The sequence below is a fragment of the Carassius carassius genome, chromosome 9 (genome assembly GCF_963082965.1).
Source record: "Carassius carassius chromosome 9, fCarCar2.1, whole genome shotgun sequence".
NCBI classification, from domain to species: domain Eukaryota; kingdom Metazoa; phylum Chordata; class Actinopteri; order Cypriniformes; family Cyprinidae; genus Carassius; species Carassius carassius.
The window spans coordinates 7,420,596-7,445,092 of record NC_081763.1 but is presented as its reverse complement, the minus strand read 5'-3'; the positions used below and the strand labels follow the sequence as shown (position 1 = coordinate 7,445,092).

At 37.2% G+C, this 24,497-nt stretch overlaps 2 protein-coding genes across 8 annotated transcripts in view; both read right to left on the bottom strand.

The window, feature by feature from the left end:
* The window catches only part of LOC132148827 (C-Jun-amino-terminal kinase-interacting protein 4-like), a 31,204-nt gene extending 13,609 nt beyond the window's left edge, over positions 1–17,595 (bottom strand). For 2 of the 7 annotated variants that reach the window (XM_059557553.1, XM_059557558.1), the window contains exons 1-13: positions 17,074–17,595; positions 13,014–13,134; positions 9,926–9,996; positions 9,148–9,239; positions 8,810–8,960; positions 7,667–7,750; positions 5,457–5,616; positions 4,703–4,790; positions 4,450–4,571; positions 3,357–3,368; positions 680–737; positions 445–597; positions 125–179 (exon numbers count right to left, since the gene is read on the bottom strand). In XM_059557553.1, coding sequence (XP_059413536.1) covers positions 125–179; positions 445–597; positions 680–737; positions 3,357–3,368; positions 4,450–4,571; positions 4,703–4,790; positions 5,457–5,616; positions 7,667–7,750; positions 8,810–8,960; positions 9,148–9,239; positions 9,926–9,996; positions 13,014–13,134; positions 17,074–17,373 — 1,467 coding nt within the window. In that variant the 5' untranslated portion in view covers positions 17,374–17,595. The remainder of the gene's footprint in view (positions 1–124; positions 180–444; positions 598–679; positions 738–3,356; positions 3,369–4,449; positions 4,572–4,702; positions 4,791–5,456; positions 5,617–7,666; positions 7,751–8,809; positions 8,961–9,147; positions 9,240–9,925; positions 9,997–13,013; positions 13,135–17,073) is intronic. The other 5 variants (XM_059557559.1, XM_059557554.1, XM_059557555.1 and 2 more) reach the window with 4 other exon arrangements.
* Positions 17,596–20,154: 2,559 nt separating this feature from the next.
* Positions 20,155–24,347, bottom strand: LOC132148825 (ER lumen protein-retaining receptor 2-like). The gene is made up of 5 exons (XM_059557552.1): positions 24,114–24,347; positions 23,188–23,288; positions 22,864–23,022; positions 22,288–22,540; positions 20,155–21,175 (listed from the first exon to the last, which is right to left on the bottom strand). The coding sequence occupies exons 1-5, from the start codon at positions 24,202–24,204 to the stop codon at positions 21,141–21,143; spliced, it is 639 nt and encodes a 212-aa protein (XP_059413535.1). The 5' UTR covers positions 24,205–24,347; the 3' UTR covers positions 20,155–21,140.
* Positions 24,348–24,497: the final 150 nt, after the last annotated feature.

The following is a 24,497-nucleotide window of genomic DNA, read 5'->3' as shown; positions in this document are numbered from 1 at the left end:
TCCACAGTAAATTTTGATCAATTTAATGCATCCTTACTCTACTGTATATAATATTAAGAATTTTATACAGTATTAATCTCACTGACTCTTCTATTTATTGCGATACTTAAATATTAATACTTACCTCATCTTCTTCTTTATTATTGTTTTGTTTGATCACCTCTGCCTCTGCTTTCACTCTGTGTTATGAAATATTCTTATAAGTCCCACATTTTCAGTGCAATTGTACAGTTTAGTTACAAATTTAACTACACAGTCCATGCAGCTTATGAAAAAGATGCACATTAATGTGATAAACCACCTGTGGCTACTAACCTGAATAAGTCATGTTTGATTCATCCTAAAACTCGGCTACTACCACATCATAACTAGATCTTGAACAACTGCATATGAATGCAGCCCTTTGGTGTTTTTTTGTATTATTTGGATGCAACAATGTCTCACTTTTTGAGTTCCTCCTCCAGCTCCTTGTTTTTCTCCTCTAGTTTGGCTTTGGCCTGCAAAACCGCATCCATCTCCCCCCGAAGAACATCCTTCTCACAGGAGAGCTCGTCCACACGAGCGATCAGATCGTTCTTTACCACGTTCAATGCATTTCTGCAAACACAAACAGTGCGCTGTCAACAACAATGCAACACAGCACAGCCAATAAACTGTAAAAAGCTACAATATTACCCACTTTGTCTCAAGCAACTGCACATTTTCCTGAATGAGATTCTCCACCTCACGACCCATGCCTGCAGAATACAACACAAAATGCTAAATTACAGTACAGCCAAGGCAAACTGACGATAAAGGAAAAGGTTGGAGATGAGTTAGACAGGCCACGTGAATGATCTTACCGGACAGACTAAGGGTGTGAAAGTGCATGCACTGCGTGTGTTTGACAGACACATGGAGAGTGAAACAGGAATGGATAAGCTGTGAGGTGAGAGTTAACCAAGAGATGCTATAAAGAGTGGACAGACCGCTGACAGATCAACCACATTCAGATGAGCTAAAACTAGGCCCACAGAATCTGTGCTAAGTTTACTTAGTTAATATTACGGCTAATGTGACCTACAAGGTGGCGACTAACAATGAGTGGAGGAGGACAAACCAGGTTTCAATGTGTGAAAAGGATTCAATAAAAACTGAGATACAAAAGTAATTTTTGGGTATGGTATAAAAAAGATTTTTAAGCTACAAAAACGATTTTGGGGAGGCTCAATATGATTATTATTTCTACGTGACGATGCCTTTGTGACTGAATATTTAAAACATGTAATGCACACTGTTCAAATCATCTGAAACATAACCACCAAAAACAAACAGGTGGTGATGAGAAAGTCACATGACAAAACAAAGCTCATCACAAACAGCTTTTCTACGAGCTGAGGAGGCCAATACTTCTACATAAAAGGTGCACAGTGTCATTCACACAAACACTAAACCCCATTGTGGTGACACACGATACTGAAATGATGCAATAAACATTAATTTAACAACTTCAGGGGCCCGTTTCACAAAGGAGGTGAAGTGAAAACTCTGAGTATGTTAACCCTGAAATGAGGGAAACTCCAGGGTAAGTCAAGCACGTTTCTGAAAGAGAGGTAACTTATACTCAGAGTCAGTTACAGTAGTAACTTACTCTATGAACTTAACCTGGTCAGGAGCAGGTTTTCTTCCGTAAAGGTTTCTTTCGGTCTCCTCCCCTTTTTAAACACTTCATTAATGCACACTGGAAAAATGCTCGTCTTGTTTTTTTTTTCTTCTCCCAGCCCAACGAGTGTTTAATAATGATACAACTATTTATAATTGTAATAAATATAATCTTTTACGATCTGTTATTATTGCACCCTGTTAATGTATAACAATACTGAGGTGCAAATGTATCTGCCAGTATAAAGTATAACTAGCATCTAATTATTATTTACACTTAACTGCACGGTAAATAGAATATATCACGATTTTCACTGTACATTTTTTCTGTAAATAGCATTAGAGCTACTTGCTCTTAGCCTACTGTAAATAGGATCTATCGCTAAGAAAGTATGTTAATTCCACTTAGTGTAAATAGCCACTTCCGTATTTTTCTTACTCTATTGGCAGATCATTTGTAAAATAAAAAACAAAATGCACTTAAAATATTATTATTTTATATATATTTTTTGCCCATGAGATACCATAAAATGATTAGCTATTAGTTCATTAATCTAACGTTCTGCCAGTTTTCACCTGTGATATTATAACAATTACATTTGTATTGAGTCTGAAGTATGCAGACGGCTTTTTTGGCGGGAGCTGTTGCCATGGTGAATCGTAATATCGGCGCTCCATTGATAATGGCTTTTTATAGTAGTGGTGCACGCGCTTAACTCAGAGTCAGTCAATTTAGAGTTGATTAAACCAACTCATTTCAGCTGTTCTGTAACCGAACACTCAGAGTTTCCCACCCCAGGGTAAGTCAACTCACAGTTCAAGTTTAAACTCAGAGTTGGTTGAACCTCCTTAGTGAAACGGGCCCCAGATGTAGGATTAAACCGTAACATACACAACTGATAAGAAAAACAAAGAAGAAACATGTTATTTCAACCAAAAAAATATCAAATATGAAGCATCATGCAGGGAATTCTGGGAGTGTCAATTTACTGTGACTTACTTTTTCACTTCCAAAAACCATAATTCTGACAGTATTTTACTGTAAAATTACATTAAATGTAATTAAGTTTATTCACCATATGTAGCATGGAAACTTACTGTTACTTACGTTTTACTGTAGCATTTTTTCAGTCTTTTACTGTTAAAATCACAATCACTTTTTACTATATATATATATATATATTTTTTGCTTTTTTTTTTAAAAAAGTTTTTAAAAGTTTTAAATAACTTTTGCTTAGCAGACACATTTAAAGTAAAGATATTTATCATGTTACTGATGATTTCCATTTCAAATAAATTCTGTTGTTTTGAACTTTATATTCAACAAAGAATAAGAAAAATGTTCAGAAAGTGATTCCAACGATATAGTTTCTCTGTGCCTTTATCGTTATAGTTGTGGTGTGGACTCTGCTATTCTTTAATATTGAGAACGATTTTTAGAACGATATCTTTATCGCTATCTTTATAGATATTGTCCTTGGTGTGAACAGGCCTTAACACTATCATTGTGCTCTACATCATGTTATAGTAGTGGGAAAAGTTCATATCATGTTGCTGCCACAAGGTTGTCACTATTTGCTACAGGTATGATACAGTTAAAAAGGAAAGTATGGGGAAGTGTGAAGAACGAATGAAAGATTCAGATACAAAAATGATGCTAATTGAAACACAAGCAAAGGTTCTCTGACAGAAAGAAGCAAGGATGTCATACACACCAGAGTACTCCACTGCGGTTAGAGGGAAGAACAGGACAAGAGGGCGTGGAGAGAGAAATCTGGGTCAGTTCAACATGCAGAACAGAGCATCATGGGACTGTGCCACCATCACAGAGCTCATCTCATTATGATGGCAAATGGCACATACAGTATTTAAAGGAATAGTTCACCTAAAAATGAAAATATGCTCACCCTCAGGCTATGTAAGATGTAGATGAGTTTGATTCTTCATCAGAACAGATTTAGAGATGTGTAGCATTGCATCACTTGCTCACTAATGTATCCTCTGCAGTGAATGGGTGCCGTCAGAATGAGAGTCTAAACAGCTGATAAAAACATCACAATAATCCTCAAGACTCCAGTGCATCAATGAATATCTTGTAAAGTGAAAAGAAACAAATCCATCAAGACGTTTTTAACTTTAAACCACTGCTTCTAGCCAGAAAAAAAAACATAATCCTTAATAACGATCAATATCCACTGACATATTTGTTTTAAACTGTGTTGGACCATTTTCACTTGTAAACAGTGCTTGACCTGTGCATATTTCTCTCCGGATTCAGACAAGATGACTTTTTTACTGGAGAAAGAAATATTACAGATAGAAGACTCTTTCCGCAAACAACGGTTTGAAGTTAAAAACATCTTGATGATGGATTTGTTATTATTAACACGCAGCTTTTCACTTCACAAGATGTTAACTGATGGACTGGAGTTGTGTGGATTATTGTGATGTGTTTATCAGCTGTTTGGACTCTCATTCTGACGGCACCCATTCACTACAGAGGATCCACTGGTGAGCAAGTGATGAAAAGCTAAATTTCTCCAAATCTGTTCTGATGCAGAAACAAACTCATCTACATCTTGGATCATCTACAGCTACATCTACTCATATTTCACTGCTGGTTATATGCGCTCTATATAACTGTGTATGTGACGAAAAAATTATAATAATCTTGGATAGTCTGAGGGCGAGTAAATTCTCAGCAAATTTTTGGGTGAACTATTCCTTTGCTGTTAATAAAAATCATGCTCAAGTAAAAGTTATGTTTTTCCCTTCATAATATCTGAAAATGAACAGCAACAAACGTACCCAACAGATCTGCTCCTTCATCCACGTCTCCAATCAAACCCGTGCCTGCTGACGACACTTCTTCAAAGAGAGACTCTGTATTTCGGTCGAACGCCATGTTCTCAATCCCTCGGGTCGGGGTGCTTTAACACATCAGCAACAAGCAGGTTACATCATTCACTACATCATTAAGGATCTGATACTTTAATATGAGAGAGTAAAACTGCAGTTACTCAGTTCAGTTCAAAGACTAAACCGTATTTCTGGACATTACCTTGAACCTTTGTATCCGAGGTCCATGTCCAGCTCTGGTGTGGACTCAATAATGGCCTGAACATCAGACTTCTCATTATCAGCCAGACCTGAATAATCAAAATGGACAATTGCATATTTATCGTCATTTAAAATGTGTTCTGCAATACGTATGAGTGGGTGAAACTGGTCTTTTCCACTCATACACTTTGACAATAAGGTAGTCACAGTCAAAAAGCATAACAGGTAGTGCAACAGTTACACTGAAACAATTCACTATATGGTTTGCTAAAGCTTAGCATGCCGTTTTAGAGGCATTTTTGCACTGTATTGCATTGACTTACATTCAAAATTGTTGGGGTCAGTACATTTCTTTTAATAAATTAAAATTTTATTCAGCAGAGAGGCTTTAAGTGTTTGAAGGTGACAGGTAAAGATTTGAAGTTATTATAAAACATTTCTAAGTAAATGCTGTTTGTTTGAACTTTCTAATCAAAGAATCCTGAAAAAAAGGAATAGGAATAAATTCACAGGAAAAAAAAAAAACTTCTTAAAATCAAACAGAAAAGTTATTTTAAATTGTAAAAATATTTCACAATATTACAGTTTTACTGTATCTGACCAAATAAATGTAGCCTCACTGAGCATATCTTACCGACCCCAATCTTCTGAATGGTAGTACAGCACTAAATGAAGTGCTAACTGAGTAATATTGTGCGATCTTAGAGTCATTTAAAGCTGTAACTCTTTTCATTCACAGTAAAAGAGCGTCTAACCCGCAGAGACGCTCCTGGTCCCTGGAACAGCCTGGACCTCTGTGTTCTTCCACAATCCCTCTCCATCCTCTCGGTGCGAGTCCAGAGCCAGATCAGAGGCCGTGGTGGACATGGGAGTGACAGACTTTGAGCCGCCCTGACTGAGGTCAGACAGCTCATCCTGAAATCATTCAACACACAACGCTCATTACCTGAAGGTCAGAGGTCACAGCTCAGAGACAGAGGAGAGGAAGCAACATGAGGGCTTGGGATATTCACTTAAACCCACCAACTGATGTGAGACCAGTGGGCACACAAACACACACATCGAAATATATAATGGATAATGAGCTGACATTGCTGGTGTCAAATAATAACTACACTAATCGGTGTCAGTACAGGCTAAAAGGTTTTAAAATAGAACAAACACAAAAAAGGGCAAACACTTGACAGCTCACTGATGCAACTGTAAGCGTACATGATACAAAAACAACAACAAAACATCAGAGAACAGCGATTAGAATGCCAAAAGATTTAGACTGACTGATACGGATGAGTTTTTTCAAGTTCCTGATAGCTAAAATCTTGCAATATTACTAATAATATTTTTTAAAAGTTACAATTTCTGCTTTTCAACACAAAAATACAATGAAATGCATGTTATGCCGTTATATTAAAGGTACAGGTTGTAGGACCTGCCACTAGAGGGTGCACTACCAAAACAATAACAATCGCGTGGTTTGATGACGCTAAGAAGGAGCGTGGAATGATGGGACTTGTTGTCTTCTACCCAACCGCTGACAGCCATCAATCAAACGAAAACATAAATCATGGATTTAACGCGAGTTCAACGATTTGCGCGAGTAGATTACATACAAAGTCAATGCAAAGACGCAATCAGACTATAGATCAGACACGATGCCCCGCGTTTGGCGTGAATGCTCCATAATACTAATCTTGTTGATCGTTATAATAGCATACGTTTTCTGTAAAGATACGAATCAATACAACTCACCTGTCGAGTAAAACACAAGCGAGATTGGCGTCTCTTTCTAGCTGAAGTTTGTTGCGAAGCTACTTCCGCATTTGTCCATGACACTGTTGTCATGTGGTTTCTACGTCAGTAAAGGTGGTAACAAAGGGTAACTAGTGTCATTAGATTCATAGCCATGCTACATACTCCGATACAGTAGGTGGCGGTATGCACCTGATAAGCCATGGTTGCAATCTGCCATAAAACTAAGAAGAAGAACTAACGTCATTGACAGGCGACTGCACTGCCCCGTGTCACTGTTTAGACTTGGGAATTTTCTCATGATTTACAAGTAGTTGAAAACATTAGAGATGTTGTTAGTAATCAGCTGGAGAAAACATAACACTAGCCTAGTGGTTTTTGGATATTTTACAGCAAATATCTTACAAATTGTACCTTTAATGCAAAGCTGTTTTGTATCTTTGCTGTCTGATTATCAGGATACACATTTAAAAATATTAAATAAAGTGATAGACTATATACAGTTTATGCCGATACAGGAGAGAAGAAATATATAATCCAAACCAATTATCAGTCAATCTCATTAAAAAAAAACTACAACAAAAACACACTGCAACACACAGAGATTTACACAACACACCCCAAAAAAACAATGCAAATATAATTTACGCTGATGAAATAAGTTAAAAACACTGCTGTAAATGCAACACAATAGAAATGAATGCAGTCATTTATAGAAAAGAAGAAAAACTGTAAAAGCTTAGTGTTGGGGGTATTTATACTGTAGGGAAATATTAACCTACTAAATAATGCAAAACTAACCCAACTTTAATTAGGAGTAAAAAAAGGCTAACATTTCTTTTAAAAGTAACATTCCCCAACACTGGTTAAACTTAAAGTATAACCACAATAAGTGTTCAAACTAAAGAAGTGACACTGTCAGCAATCAGCTGTAGTTAGAAATGTGCAAATGAAGAATGAAATCTAAGACAGCGTGAAACTGAAATGACGTGGTGAAAGCTAAATTAACACCATGCATTATCCTAAATAGTTGTGCATTTCTCCATGTTAACAGGCTCTATTTAATTAGCATTTATTATTAATCTAGACTTTCTATGTCTGTGTAGTTGCATGCAGTTAAGACACCAAACAACCTTCTGTAAAAAAAAAAAAAAAAATGTTTGACTATTAAAGGACAACGGTGATTTGCACGATACACAGTCTGCTGCCTTGCTACCTTGCAGTCGTTTGCCAGCGAGTCCCAAGCTTCCAGAACATCCTTACCATCCCTTTTCTTTGGAGCGTCCTCCGCCTCCAACTGCTTGGACAAGAAAATTGGGATGCTGCATCTTATATTTGTTTGAAACACAAAACACAGTAACGCTCGCATGTGTTTGTGCTGCGATCAGGTGGGTGGGAGAACACAACTCTAACATAACATTATTATGCATGAGAACATTTAAAGCAGTGATGCATAGAAGAGAGCTTCAGATTCGTAGATAATGCTGCCATGTGTCATGCAGGAGCACGTGGACCTCGAAGCATCAAATCAGCTCGTGTCAAGTAAAAAGGCTGTGATATAAATGGAGTGAATGATAGACCCTTTTCACATGACACACTTCCACACTTATTAAAATTGTGAAGTTTTTTATATTTTCACGTATTTATTAAAAAACAAAATTTTAAGTTAGTTTATAACACTATACCATGCTACACTGGCATTACATTTCAGTAAACTAGTTAATGCTGCTGCGTTTCTAATACAATGGTGGAAGAAGTGACCGCAAAGTTGTCCTTCTTCTCTCTCCCATCCACTGAAATCAATATGTTTATTTATTTCCTCTTTTGGAAAGTCAGAGAAACACCATCATGGATTTTTTTGGTGAAAAGGGTCCATTTGACGTTCTTAAATTGAACATCAGTAAGCACTGAATCAAGTCCAAACCATTTTTTATTTTATTTTTTAAATGAACTGCAATATATTTTCAGAATTACTGCATATTACACATTATCTAAACATCCTCACAACAAGTTCATCACAGCCGATCCTGAAGCATAGGTCAAATAAATGATGTTAATACAGTAACTTAACCCTGTAGTAATTTAACTACATCGCAAACCCTAAAATCTGATTTAAACCTGTATTCTGGTAGTAAATTTGGTAAAATGGGTCATTGCAGATGTTGCAGGATGCTTGAAAATGCGTGATCACTGTCTACATCTGTCAACTAACCACTGCTCATGTTTTCTTCCCCATCCACCAGCAAACATGTATTGTCACAAAAACAGATCCCGTTTGTTTCAGAGGATATGTGCACCAAACCAAGACATCAAATGTGTGTATTTGGTCTCAGTAGAAGATGTTGTGCTGTGACTGTACCTTGAGGCTGGCGTTGGAGCACTGATGACTGAGGTTATTGAATCTCCAGCCCTCCGTCCCAGGAGCCTCAGCTCTGCCCTGGATGTCAGGCGTCAGTGAAGCGCCACCGCCGGACATGGGGAAGATTCCCAGAGACAGGGGCCGCTCTTTCCTGTTTAATGAGAGAAAGAAGATCAAAAATCTGATACAAACTAACCTGCAACATGTATTACTACTAATGTGTGTAATCAACATTTTTCAATTTCTATAAACAGTCATGCAAAAGTACCGTTTGGAACAACTACATGATGGCTTCTGTTTGTTTTTAGCACAGATTAGAAGACTAATGTTCATCTTACCGGACTCGGCCAGTTGTTCCTGTGTCAGAGGCGTCTCCTCCCGTCTGCTGCATCCGGATCCGTTCCACATGCTCCATGTAGTTGTGGATCATCTGAAGAACAACTGACCTTATTAACTGGCCTTATAGAGCTCCTGGTAGATACTAGAGCTTAATGTGGGCTGTCTATTCATTCAAAAGTAGTTTGAGGTTGCTAAGATTTTTGAAAGAAGTATTTTATGCTCACCAAGCCTGCATTTATTTGATTAAAGTAAAGACATTAATATTGTGAAATGTTCTTAAAACAACCCTTGTGTTTGAATATATTGTAAAGTGTCATTTATTCCTGTGATGAAAAGCTGAATTTCCAGAATCATTACTTCAGTCTTCAGCGTCACACGATCCTTCCGAAATCATTCTGATGTGATGATTTGCTGCTCAAGAAACATTTCTAAATATTTTCAATGTTGAAAACAGTCGTGCTGCTTCATATATTTGTGGAAACCGTGACACATTTTTTTCAGGATTCTTTGATTTTCAGTGTTTATTTGAAATAAAAATATATTTGTACCATTTTAAATGGCTTTACTGTCACTTTTGATCATTTTTATGCATTCTTGCTGAATAACAGCAATAATTTCTTTCATAAGAAATCTTCGAACCCCAAACTTTTGTAAAATGAAGTTTTAATTCACTCTTTGATTAATATATACAATGGTTGTCACTCACTCACACACAAAATTGCAGTGTGTACATGGCCTTTGTGATTTAAATGTTGTTGAATTATCTCTCTCTCTTACCTCTGTATGCCGCAGATGAAGGGAGTTATACTCGCGCTTGAGTTCAGCCTCTCGCTCCTCTAATCGACTTACTGAGAAAGGAATAATGATATTAAAGAAATGAAGCATGATTAAAGAGTCAGTATTTCAGAATTGTAGTTCCATCCACAAGAGCTTAAAATGTTTAAAATAACCGTTTTATAAAAGCAATAAGTCCCGAAAAGCCATGGTTTACATTGAATTTATAACAGCTACGGGGGTTTTAGGCACTCCGCTTCGCGTCGGGTTCTTAGAGCTAAATTTAACAATCAACTGCTTTTAAAGACAATATTTAGGCATCTTTTTGCATGCAAATTCATGCAAAAAGTTAGTTTGCGGTGTCTCGTAAACAAGGTACAAGCTTGGAACAAGGGCCTAAAACTAAATGAGGACAGAGAAACGAGGTTAATTATAACAGCCTTTGTCGTAACACAGGTTAGAAAGTCCTAAATCACCAATGATGACTCGCCGTTCACACTGAAAAAAAAATAATGCACGCCAGCTTGCCAAATTACATTGGCCTGAAACCAGATTTTAAGCTCGTTTGAGTGAGCAAAGCTGATGCTTTCAGCAAGGGCTTTAAAAACACTTGCAGTTCTGTAGAATTAATATCCACAGAGGATATGAAACAGGCTTGATTTAAGAGGTAACAAAAACAACATCCACTTTTAACTGCCTAATGCATCCCACCATCCCACCATCCCACCGGCTAATTCACTGTCTGCGTAGTGCGTACTCAGTTTCATCACAGTGAATTCTAGTAGAACTGATTTCCATTTCAAATCTCAGACAAGGGTTTGCTTTGGAAATGAATTGCACTATTAATTAATGCCAGAATTAATTAATTAGTGCCAGATTAAAACAGCAGACATCCATAATTAGCATGTATTGGTGCTTGACTAATACCATTATCACCCACGGGATCTTGTCGAGGACAGGCCTATTCTAGCACTGACCCTGGTTTAGATTTTTTTATGGATGTTTTCGAACAACAGAACATGAGTAACGCAATTCATTGCCACAGAAGACATTGCATCTAATAAGACTGAAGCGATTAATCACATTAATGCAAAACCAGACAAAACTCCCTTTACTCAAAGCCAGACTACTGGGGTGTAAATATTTGCTCTGACAACAATTCAAATTATGTTTCCGATTCTTTAGGAAAAGATGCAATGCATCATGAAATTTGGTCACAACTTGGATGGGTTATTCTGACATGATTCGTAATTATTTTCTAAAATGTGAGTTTCTGTGTGCATGTGGTCTGAAAAACAGAATTACTGCATATTAAAGTAACATTAATAAAGGTTGTTGTACTGTTTTAAAAAGATGAACTCATATGTTGAAGCCAAAGAAATTGTTGAATCTGTGCTCTGCAAACGGACAACTGTTCATTATCAGTGATCCATTATTAGGGTCAGTAATGAGGAGAGAGAGAGCAGATTGAATGATAGGACAGTACTCTATTATGAACCATGTGTGAAGAACACTTTACCAATAGTTCACATGTTTACAGCAGGGATGTAACAATTCACTCAACTTACGATTCGATCTAAGACAAATTATAAATTAAATGTGTCCTTTTATTATTGCTTGGACAAAATGCTGCACGTTTCTTTGTGAAATTGAAATATAACACTATAATAAAATACTAATATAGCACTAGCACATTATTGCTCTTTCATTAGTTTTGATTGCTTCTATTGTCCTCATTTGTAAATCGCTTTGGATAAAAGCATCTGCCAAATAGCAAAATTTAAATATAATGTAAATGTAAATAACAAAACTAAATTGAAATTTAATTTAAAACAAGCCCCAAATCAAATAAGTAAGGTTGAGAGCCAACCACTGCATTTTAATCATGATGCAGACAAAGATGCTTCATACATGCAACATGAGCCGTTTTTAATCTAAATTAGATTGCATAATTTAGAAATTTTAAGCAAAAACAGAATGGTTTGACTTCAGTTTTGTGAAACTGTACATAAATAGTATCTGTATGAAACAGAAACATCAGACGAGCTGAACGAGATGCAGATTCACTCTCTGCCAGTAGGTGGAGCTTAAAGCATTTCCTTGGTTACCGCTGTAAACAAAACAGCACTGCACTTATGAACAGCAATGATGCAGTGTTTCCTTGGTTACCGCTGTAAACAAAACAGCGCTGCACTTATGAACAGCAATGATGCAGTGTTTCCTTGGTTACCGCTGTAAACAAAACAGCGCTGCACTTATGAACAGCAATGATGCAGTGTTTCCTTGGTTACCGCTGTAAACAAAACAGCGCTGCACTTATGGACAGCAATGATGCAGTGTTTCCTTGGTTACCGCTGTAAACAAAACAGCGCTGCACTTATGGACAGCAATGATGCAGTGTTTCCTTGGTTACCGCTGTAAACAAAACAGCGCTGCACTTATGGACAGCAATGATGCAGTGTTTCCTTGGTTACCGCTGTAAACAAAACGGCACTGCACTTATGAGCAGCAATGATGCAGTGTTTCCTTGGTTACCGCTGTAAACAAAACAGCACTGCACTTATGAACAGCAATGATGCAGTGTTTCCTTGGTTACCGCTGTAAACAAAACAGCGCTGCACTTATGGACAGCAATGATGCAGTGTTTCCTTGGTTACCGCTGTAAACAAAACAGCACTGCACTTATGAACAGCAATGATGCAGTGTTTCCTTGGTTACCGCTGTAAACAAAACAGCACTGGACTTATGAACTTTAATATGCATTATACAGAGACAAGATAAATAAAAAAAAATACCATCTAAACTTTTCTAAAGACAGTAAGTTTCCCTCAGACACACTTTCATATAAACTCATACCCCTAACTGAATCACGATTTGTTTAGCCTCTCAACCGATTTGAATTGTCACATATTTGAATCAATTTTCAATGGCTCGTGGCTAATCGTTACATCCCTACAATGGCTAAGGTATAGAGCCGATTCACGGACATATAACATGTAGAAGTCATATGTATGAAGGTTTAAAAAACAACAGTCAGATGCAGGAAGTGTTAGACTGAAGGAGAAGAGGGAAGAAAGCAGGTGATTCTCACTCTGGTCAGCATAGCTCTTGATCTTCAGCTCCAGCTGACGGGAGTGTGATGAAAGACTTTCCAGATGGTTCTGCAAGTCCTTCTTCTCTTGCTCTTGGGAATCTTCAAATTCAATAAACTTCTGCTCACAGAAAACACAAAGAAAAAGAAAAAAAAAAACATTTAGTCTTAAACCGCTAACAGGCCTCACAGGATGTAGTTATGTCACATCATGACGTCGTCAACAGTAGGGGATCGTTTTTTTCAGTCATCTACATTTTCAAGATGAGTCATCAATATTTCTGGTCTTTTTTATGTGTGTATATCTGCTAAAATGAACTTTAGTTAGCTAGCATATTGATTATACACTCAACCAAGACTAAAAGCTACAAAACTTCAAGCAGAAGGGCACTTTTATGATTTCTACTAGGTAGTAGATTAGACCAAAAATAAGATCAGGAATAGGATAAATGTCTTCATCTTCAGTTTTATGGATTTTTCCAGGTCTTTATGCCTCTTTAAAGGCTGAAGAACAAAATTAAAACATTAAAATCTATCAGGACTGGACACCAATAAACTAGCTCCAAAATATGTAAACAAATCTTTAATGCAAAATGTGGATACATGGTTGACCAAAGTTGCTGATGCTTTTTTCAAGAGTCGATGACGTTGAATTATAAAAAATAAAAAAGTTGATATACAGTAATGCAGATACATGAGTTAGTGATAAGAACTTAACAACATTGTTTAATGTACGTACTGAAATCAATTGTTTAAATATTTCACAATACTGGGGTCAAAAAGATTTTGTTTTTTGAAAGAACTTGCTTGTGCCACATTTATTTGATAAAAAAAATTTTGCAGCATCATTATTCCAGTCTTCAGTGTCACATGATCCTTCAGAAATCATTCTAATATGATAATTTGCTGCTCAAAAAACAGTTGCACTGCTTACAACTGATGAATAGTAAGTTCAAAAGAAGAACAGCATTTCTTTTATGAACATTATAAATTACTTTACTTTCACTTTCGATTAATTTATTGCATCTTTGCTGAATAAAAATAATAATTTCTTTCAAAAACTCTCAGGGTATGAAAACAGCAAAAAGTGCATTATAGATTGACAAAGCTGTAAGTGTCACAAGCAAAATACAGTGTGAATCCAGCAAGAGTTTTTATAGCTGGTCTCAGCAAAGCACTCCATGACCTGGAAGTAATATAGTGACGCATTTTTCCCTAATGGGAATCTCTCTCCTGCACATCCCTACAGAAGACATGCTTCATGTCTGGAGTACAGGGGTCTCCTGGAGAACCCGGTGCAGTGTGAGTATCCGATAAAGGGGAGCGGTTTCTGTGTCACTTTAGGTTTCCGTCACACTGGCCTGCAAAAAGCCCCCCCCCCCCCCTCCCCCCTCAAGCACAGAGATCAACAAACATAAGGTTCAAGTCACATTCTATTCCCATTCATTTTCAGAGCTCTCACAAAAACACAGTTAGAGTTATAAAGTTAAAGTAGTTTAAGATTAGACATACACTACGGCAACATGATAATATACAATTTCTGTCGACATAGTTTTATTAAGTATTCTGCGAAATATTTTTTGCAATAGCCAAAAAAACATTTTATGGGTCAAAATTGATTTTTCTTTTATGCCAAAAATCATTAGGATATTAAGTAAAGATCATGTTCCATGAAGATATTTTGTACATTTCCTACTCTAAATATATCAAAACTAAATTTTTGATTAGTTATATGCATTGCTAAGAATTCATTCAGACAAATTTAAAGGTGATTTTCTTAATATTTATTTTTTATGCATTACGATTAAAGTTGTTAATTAAGATAAAACTATTAAAATTAATTTTTGGTAATTGAAAAATAAAATGTACATTTTAGATTATAAAAATATATTTAAAAATGGTAAGAAAATTAGAAGTGATGGAATGCGTGCAAGCTGAATTACTAAAAGAAAAAGAAAAATTAAAATATAGTTAATTTAACATAAATAGAAGAATACTGTATAAATAATATTAACGCTGATTTGAGACAACATATTGGTTCAATGTGTTGCTTTACGATTTATACAGTATGAAAATTGAATGCATTATGCCTAAAACCTGATAAAGATCCTACATGGTCATAAAAGTTCCTCTGGTATATCAGTGAGCTGAAACGTGAGTGAATGATCAATGTTCACCACTACTGAATATTGACACAGCCTTATGTCACTCTGCTGATGGAAGGGAAATCTGTCGGTCATAATAGGATGCATCCAGATCCCGTATCAGTACACACAGGGATTAACGCAGCTCATGGCTCAGTGTGTTTTGGTTGTAGAATGTGCCAGACATATTGCTCATAATCCCAGTTAACTGTCACAGTGGCAGGAACACATAAAGCCATTGAGCAGCCTTAATCTGTCTAAAGTCGGGTTTACATATGTTGAGAACTGTACAATGCAGTGTAATCTCATTTCCAAAACAGATCACAGTCACGTCAAAGAATTCACTCACTCACATCAACTATGAAAGGTTCGTAAGTTAAAACTAATGATGCATGCACTACAATTGTAGGGCATAGTAGATGCTTCGCTCAGGCGGCAGAGAGATGCTGTCAGAGGGAAAATACTGGAAGGAGGTCTTGAGACGCATTGTGTAAAGACGCAAGTGATGTCTGCAGATGATCCTAAATGGAAGACAGGGATTTAGGGTGGAAACATGATCACTGACAGGTTGCTGTCCTGTCTTGCCAAACACATCGATGCATACAGGGACTTGAATGGACTGTTTGGGTTTTTTTTTTTTATAGCCATACAGACCGTGATGGTGTGCATAAACGTGGTGCTGAGCTCTCATCCACATCTCCAGACGACCTGGACAAAGACTTTGGAAATTAACTTCTTCAGTTTAAAGAATTTCGCGTGGAAAGAGAATATATAAATAATGGGCTACAGACTACTTTCCCAAGCGTATGTGTTGCACTCGGACTGTTCTTAACCCTGCTCATTACCAACTGCAAGGGCGAGAAATCCTTCTCTCAACTTAAAAGAGTGAAGAATGAACTCAGGACAGCCATGAGAGAGAAGCGGCTGTCTGCACTCTCCCTGCTGCCTACTGAATCAGAACTAGTCAAGGGAATGGACTTAATGATTTCACATGCACAAAGTCTAGAGAAAAAAAATCTGCTAAAGGCAAGGCTTATTTAGCAATATATCTGGTCAAATATGTGACGCTGTCGACCATTTGAAATTTGTAGAATGGTTTTCTCTTTTAGCTGGTTGCTTAGAGATGCTTGTAAAGTTCAGTGTGTGTGTTTTGCTGCTGTGTGGTGCTGAATTCAGCTGTTGATATGGTTGCTTGCAACAGTCTTTCTTGTGCTTACTTATTTGGTATATTTTTGCATTTTTTTAGACATAATGGTTTTGCATGTAACGTTAGTCCTCATACATTCCACATTTGGGGGGGCACTTCAAATGTACTAGACTTTGTTAATCTGGGTACATAACCTAACAGGTAACATTAAAAAAAACATCCAACTAAAATGTTTCAGAGAAAGAAAAAAAAACGTTCTACGAAAAACTTATAATGAACGTTTTGGCGCTAACGTTTTGAGAACATTATTAAAGACCAGATAACATTCTATTGGAGTTACTGGAAGAACGTTCGCTCGTCAGAACGTCACATACAAAGTTCTGCCACTGTGACAACTTGCCCCGGTCTCTCCTGTATGTTACTGATGCAAGCATCTTCCTCTGTAGCGTGCATTGTAAGACAACATAAAAAAGCCTGACATGTTTGTTTGCTTCATTAACAAGCACACAATCAACTTATTATTGCGCCATTTCTATTAAACAAACCGCTTGTACATTGAGTTCTAACCGCCAGACCAGACACACCATCAGAGGGCAATTTAGTTTATTTATTTATTTATTTATTTGCGTAAGGCCCAAGGCTGTTTCATCCTCAAAAGGCAGCACTGGCTAAAGAAGGCATGACAAAGCCATTCGTCTGCACGTGAGTGATGTGATGCTGCTGCCGCCAGAAAACAGAGATGCCCAGCTCTCAGAGCTCGTGCACTCACCTCCTCGGCGTGTTTCCTCAGCGCTTTCTCGCGCTCGTACTGCGTGACCAGCTGTTCGTTGTCCTCCTTCAGCAGCTCCAGCTCCACTTCGTGCTCCTGGTTCTCCGCGAACACGGTGTCGAGGTTCTCCAGCACCGCCACGACCAGCGGCATCAGCTCCTTCACCACGTCCTCGTCGTACTGGTGGATGAGTCTCTCGAACTCGCGGTAGATGGAGGTGGCCAGGCCCGAGACCCTCTCCGACATGATCGCCGATGTCCCCGGGTCGTCCTGGTACACAACTCCGTCATCCAGCTCCATTTTCCTTCTTTCCTCTCTCGAGAGAGACTGTCCTCGATTTAAACCTCCGCTATGCCAACCCAACGTGTCTTGGCGTGTATGTGAAAAACGAATGCTGATGTATTCCCGTTATATTCTCCGAAACACGGATCCCGCGGAAGTCCGGTGTCCCTCCCTGGAACCGGACGATGGAATATATGTATGTTTTGTTCCCGCGGTCGCCCTACAACAGCTGAGCCTCTGTTGACTAGACAATCGCGTGGTGACGTCACGCGGCGTAACGTCATGATTGTTCTTTTTTTTTTTTAAATTTCAAGCATCTTAACAAAACAAAATAGGCTAACACAAACACAACCGTAAGTCCTCACAGACTGCAAGATTCGTATTATTCATACTATAAAAGATAAATAAACAACCATACACGCCATAAAATTCAAATATATAAAAATATATTCATTCAACCATAAACAATGTAGGGGATTAACACAAAATCACACTTATTAAATAAATCGCATACTTTCTTGGCCTTATCGCATCTCATAATATGATTGTTCTTGAAACATGCCCCGCAACTTTACCTGCCATTATTGTATTTATTATTTTACTTAATTTAATTTTTTCGTGTTATTTTATATTTCCTCTTTGGAATTAATCAGTTACTCATAATTGATAATAATAGAATTGATATCAAGGGTGGTCTTCTTGACAAAACTGCAGTTATAGTGTTGGGGATTTCTATGCACAAAGGAGAAAAAAATGGCGATCAAAATTTGTGTCAACATTGCTCAAAACTTCATATGGTCGCCACAAGTGGTAACAATTAGCATCAGTAAGCCTAAGGTAGGATTTGTTTAATGCTTTATTTAAAGCTTCAGTTTACACTATGGTACAACACACCTGAACCAGCTAATCAAGCTCCTACTAGGTATAATAGAAACTTCCAGCCAGGTGTTTTGAGTAGTGATGCAAAGTCCGATTCATTTCCTCTAGCCGGTTCTATGATAGATCGGTTCATTGAACCTGTTCAAAAAGACGAGTCATCGGTTAGTGACTTCATCAAGCAATATCATCTTTACGCATTTCTTTTCTAATATCTCAGTGCAATATTGTATCAATGAAGAAGAAGTTATTTGTGTCACCAAATATTGAAACATCAAAAAAGAAAAAGAAAAGGTTATTTGTGAGAAAGCATATTGTTGATTATTACCATAATTCACTTAAAGGGTTACTCCACCACATAATGAACATTTTGTCATTAATCACACACCCCAATGTTGTTCCAAACCCATTGATATGATTCTTTAGGGTCTTAATTAAAAGTCTGTCACATAGTTTGGTTAAATATCTCAATGGTACTGTAAATAACACAGTTTTTACCCAGTCAAAAACAGCTCTTTTCAGAGCAAGCCGTTTTGTAGCATTCTCCTGTTAAATGTTAATGAGCTCTACTGACTCCGCCCCTCTCTTCCAGCTTCTCTCTGAGAGACTGTTTACTTTAGCCACATTCATCGTGGAACTTGCACATTATTAGGAAAGGCAATTTGCAAAGATTCATTGCAAAACCTTATACTCACTTCTTCTGGAGTTGAAGCTGGATCCGAGATTTAACAAGATTAAAAATAAAAAAAACACTGGGTGGATTTTTATCATTATAGGGTGGTTGTGTATACACACACTGCCAACACACATTTCAGTTCAAACAACTTCTAAAAGTGCATGTAGCATCTGATGACCCATTTAAGTGAAACTTAAGTGAAATTGTGAGCAAATAATTTTTTCATCTCTTGTAAAAAAAAAATAAAAATGCTACAAAAACAGGATTACAAATTCGAAAATTTGTTTTATGAATATAGAATCTACATAAGAGAATTGGTTTATTATAAAACAGGTGAATGACAAATGAAGAAGAGTTTCAGTGTCATGCAGATTTTTTTTTGTCAAAATCAGATCCAAATTTTTCTTCAGGAATTTTTTATCTTAGTGTTAAATGTTATAGAGTAAGCCTAAGGTAGGATAGTCAGATGAAAAACTGACAACTGATGTAATGGATTATATATTTCAATTATAAATATATTTTACACACTGCTCACATTTATTATTCATTCAAGTTTATCATTATTTCCAAATTATGACTATCAATATTAAGTTTACTTTTCTCCCTCAATTTGTGATATCCTAAATCTTGTTATTTAAAACACTGTAAAATTGACTGTCAGTTGTTTCATTCATTGAAGTGAATCCTAAACTTGTAAATACTTAAAACAAATATTTTGCACATTATTTTTTGCATCTGACAGTGTCGTCTCATATTAAATGAAGGCAAGGCAAAACATATTTCGTGACAAAATAGAAGCAGATGATGTACCGAAATATAGACAAATACCTCAAAACACACCAAATAGATTGTGGATCAAAATAATTCCTTGATATATATTTTCCCGAGTATTCAAGAATCAGTAGTAGATGCTTGGCTGCTAGACGTGAGGACTGCACATGGTCAAGAGATCATATGGCCTGTGTTTTGTAGTTGGGAGCTGAATTAATTATTCATTGATGCACTTTCTCTTGCTGTATAGTCACAGATCTGAAGTATTCAGTTCATATGTTTCTGGAAAACCTCCTGTAATGTAATATACTGCTCCATCTAAACAGCATTTTGTACATTGTTTCATAACTATGCATGCCATTTTTATGACCATAATTATTGAGAGATTACATGGAACGAGTGCAATAAATTAGGGAACATTGTCAATGGAAATTAGACGACTGATTTTAATAAAACACAAAAGGAATAACACAAAATCATGTCCCTTAAAATATTTATTGGAGACATGTAAAAAATAAAAAAACAACTGTAAACCCTGCAGGAATGACTCAAGAGGGGAAAACATTGGGGATGTTGAACTTAAAGAAAACAAGCTGTAGTTCATAAAATTAAAAAAAATACTAGGCTACAAAATTCACTCCAAAATGTGCTTTGACAGTATCCACAGCACTAGATTTAATGCTCTTACCATAAATTACTGCATTTCAACAAGCTGATGTGTGCAGGTAATAACTGAATATTTAAACAGCCTTGCTGTAATATCACATATCATTAATAAATGTTGATGAAAAAAAATGATATGGGTGACAAAGAGAAAATGAAATGCTCTCTTATTTACAGCAGACTCATTGCTATGGGGGCATCGACACAAAATGGTTATGTACATAAACTTAAAAAATACAAATAAGGCATTTATGAGGGGGAAAAAATGAAAAGGACTTTCTTTGAAAATTTTCAGTGGTGGTAAAATCATTCATTGAAGCAAGGGGCGAATTTAAACCACATGTACATTGTTTGGAAAAAAATAATAGGGATAGAACAATCTGAATTCTTGAATATACGCATTTCATTTCTTACCCCTCTTAAATCAGGAAAGAACCACAAACTTATTCGACACTGGGAGTCATTTCCAATCATGGTCAAATTTACAGCGACGCATTTAACTGTTAATGTGTACAATGCACTGTTCGATATTTCAATACACCTTGTATATAGAAAAGCTTATTCTTCTTTTTCTTTTCGATAGCAATAAAAAAAGCATTGCAAGATGCTAAAGACAGAAGAAAAGTTTGCAAAAACGTCCTCATTTCTGTAAGGGGATGGTTGGTGTCCAGGCGGAGAGAAATAAATCAGTGACTGAACTGGCGTTATGCGTTCCTTGTCTTGGGCATCTTGCGATGGCATCATTGGCTTGTGCCCCTCTATAAGTCTGATGGAGACACAGCTCTCTGTTCTTTGGCACTTAGGCTGGTAGACTCAGCTTCTTTCCTTTCAGCACTGTGGACCAGAAAAAAAAAGATGTCAGAAATTGAAGCAGGAAGAGGATTTTATTTATTTTTAATCCTAAACATGACAAATTCTAAAAATGGAAGCCAAATCAGTGCTTAAACTGCAATTAACGCATGCATTAATGTTAAAGGATTACTTGAGATAAATAGTTGATTCACATAGGTACCTTTCCTAAAGTAACAGTTCAGCTCTCTTTAGGGTATCAAGAGATTTTTGTTACAGATTTGGAGAAATATAGCATTGCATCATTTGCTCACTAATGGATGCTCTGCAGTGAATGGGTGCCGTCAGAATGGGAGTCCAAACAGAGCTGATAAAACCATCACAATAATCCACACCGCTCCTGTACATCAGTTAATGTCTTATAAAGTGAAGTTCTGCCTGTTTGTAAGAAACAAATCCATTATTAATGTGTTTTAATTTTAAACTACTGAGTCTGGTCAAAATATGGAGACTGTAATCGGTAATGACGCTTCCTCCAGTGTAAATGTCCAACCCTACTGTCCTCAAAATCTATTAACATATGTTTAGAACGGTTTTAGCCAACTTTTGCATGAAAAGGCTTAACCTGTGCATATTTCTCTCCTGATTCAGACAACATAATTGTTTTCTTTTTACTGTAGAAAGCGATATTACGGATAGAGGATTCGCATTTTAGCCCAAAGCAACGGTTTGCTGTTTATGTCCTAATGACAGATTTCTTTAACAAACACACAGCTTTTCACTTCACAAGACATTCACTGATGGACTGGAGTAGTGTGGATTATTGTGATGCTTTTATCAGCCGTTTTGACTCTCATTCTGACGGCACCCATTCACTCCAGAGGATCTATAAGTGAGCAAGTGATGCAATGCTACCTTTCTCCAAATCTGTTCTGAAGAAGAGACATTAATCTCACAACAAGGTTACCTGTATCTTAGAGGTTTTAAATTCTAAATTAAAAAGACAAGTCATAGAATTCAATGTTCAATTCAATCAGCAATATGTTTTAAGCAATTAAATGTGTCAATTTTAATCTCATGCTGCTGACTTTAAGTTCATGACCACCCAAACTAAATGTCATTTCACACCCACGGTCCTTAAAAAGGTTTAAACTCGCCTTTTGTGATGTAAAGGTAGAAGAAGTCACAATAGAGAATAGTCTGGACGACCCCAGCCACAATGGCAATCATGTCAAAGAAGCCCTCAAAGTAGAACCTCCAGAACCAGTTGAAGAGGTAGAGGGTGCGGTAGACCCCCAGGCAGAACAGATAGTGCGTGGTGATGGTCTCGGCCTCGCCGGTCTTGCTGATCATAAAAAGCTGAGGCAGGATGGCCACAGACTCAAGGTAGATGGAAAAGGTCCACAGAATCTGTCGAGAAAATAAAAAGTCATTCCAGTTTGGAGCAACTTGAGGGTAAGTGAATGATGATAGAATTCTCATTTTTAGCTGAACTGTGTCTTTAAGTTTAATTAAGCCATGTTGTATTTTGCTTTCCCTTTTTTTTGTATTTATTATTAGAAAGTTGCTACTTAAGTGTGTATTTCTCTTTCAGTGCTTGGAATTAATATGATTGTGTTTGCCAACGATGATGCCTATTGTTTTTCGCAGATGTTTAATAAAGGTTCAAATCAAAACTGGCACGAATAACATTTAAATGATGGTCAAATTCCCAAATGTGCAGTAACACTCACCTCCAACGGAGAGAAGTCGTGGTTGACCAGAAAGGCGAGACCTCCCACAGGAACCACAAGAAACTCAACTCTGAAAGTGTCGTGGTTCCCATCATAAGTTGCCCTGAACTTTGCGTAGATCAGGTAGACAGTGGCATAGGCACATCCGATATAGATAATCTGTTTTCACAGCGCAGGAAACTGATTAACTCATTGAAACTGATTAACTACTAAAGGTCAGTGCACTTATAAACCAGCTTACACTGATGTGGCAAACCAGTGATTTTGTAGTCAATGCTATTTAAGGTTGAGAAATGCATTGTGTGCGTGTAGAAGTGTCTTTACCTTCATGCAAGAGTTGTAGAGAGAAATGAAGGATGTCAGGAGATCCAGGTAGCGTGTGGTGAACACCAAGGCAAAGAGTATCTGGCTCTTCCCAGAGATACCTGAGGGCAACAAATATTTACACTCAGACAACTGCAACGTAGAAGGAAATAGGAGAACACAACACTTTACTGAACAAAGAGTTCATACAAGTTTAGAAGAGATGCATCCATGTTCTCTATACATCAAAGGTATGATGTCAAATGCATCTAGACAACCCAGATAATCCATCCTCGCAAAGCCCACACATAACTACATGCACTGCCACGTCATGCCAATAAGAGGAGGCAGAATTTAAAATGCATGACATCAAGTATATGAAAAACCTCTTTTGAGTCCCACAGTGCAACGTATGAAGATGCAAACGTCCTCTAAATAGTGAAATTAATTGCATAGCATAGTCTGAATGACGAGATGATTGAGGACCGAGTATATACATAAACAAACACACACACACACACACACACATATAACGTTATATATGGAAGTTATAACAACTATCAAACTGCAGTTAGTAAGTTGGCCTTACGTTTTCACTTATTTCAGTCACTGAGAACAAGTCTGTGATGTCTGAAAGCCTTCAAATCAATATGCCAAGCATTAACAGTCACAACATACACTTAAATACAGACAGATCCGTCCGTTTTCAATTTATATTGTCAAATTTAACCCAAATCTACCCTTCAAAAGCTTTCAAGTCAAGCTAAGCTACTAGCTTGAACGATACACAGACTGCACTTAAATACATGTTTCTTGCTTGAATAATGCACAAAATAATACACAAACGCACAAAAAACTTTTCCGACCGCTCAATCCGGTCTGAAGTATCCTCTTTCGTTCGCAAACACACATATGAAGTATTAAATCTACGAGAGAAGTCTGTTTACCTGCGCAGGACCTGGTCTTCCAGATCTTGAGCAGCAGGATGATGATGGCAGCCAGATGAGACAGATCTCCAGTCAGTCTAAAGATGTTCATGATGTCTTCCTCTCTCGAGCTGACTGTAGTGGAGTTAAAGAGAGCTCGGGGTGAGTGCGGTGACTGTGAACCGGCTCGATGCCGCTCTCCTCCAGAGCATTCCTCCAGCAAATATGGCGAACGAGGGGCGACGTGGCCGCTGGACGTGACGTGGCCAACTGCGAAACCACAATGAATGCTGGGAAGTGTAGTCAATGACGCTTACCACGCCCACTGAGGCTCCTTCACTAAAATTACCATCGTAAACATAGTTACTATAGAACTTTTTTTTTATTAATCAACATAACATTGTA

Excerpts from the sequence above, each read along its gene's own strand:
- LOC132148825 (XM_059557552.1), bottom strand. The coding sequence starts at position 24,204 with ATGAACATCTTTAGACTGACTGGAGATCTGTCTCATCTGGCTGCCATC. Across the intron at positions 23,289-24,113 it reads GAAGACCAGGTCCTGCGCAG|GTATCTCTGGGAAGAGCCAG; the intron begins GTAAACAGACTT and ends TGTTGCCCTCAG. Across the intron at positions 23,023-23,187 it reads TCTACAACTCTTGCATGAAG|ATTATCTATATCGGATGTGC; the intron begins GTAAAGACACTT and ends CTGTGAAAACAG.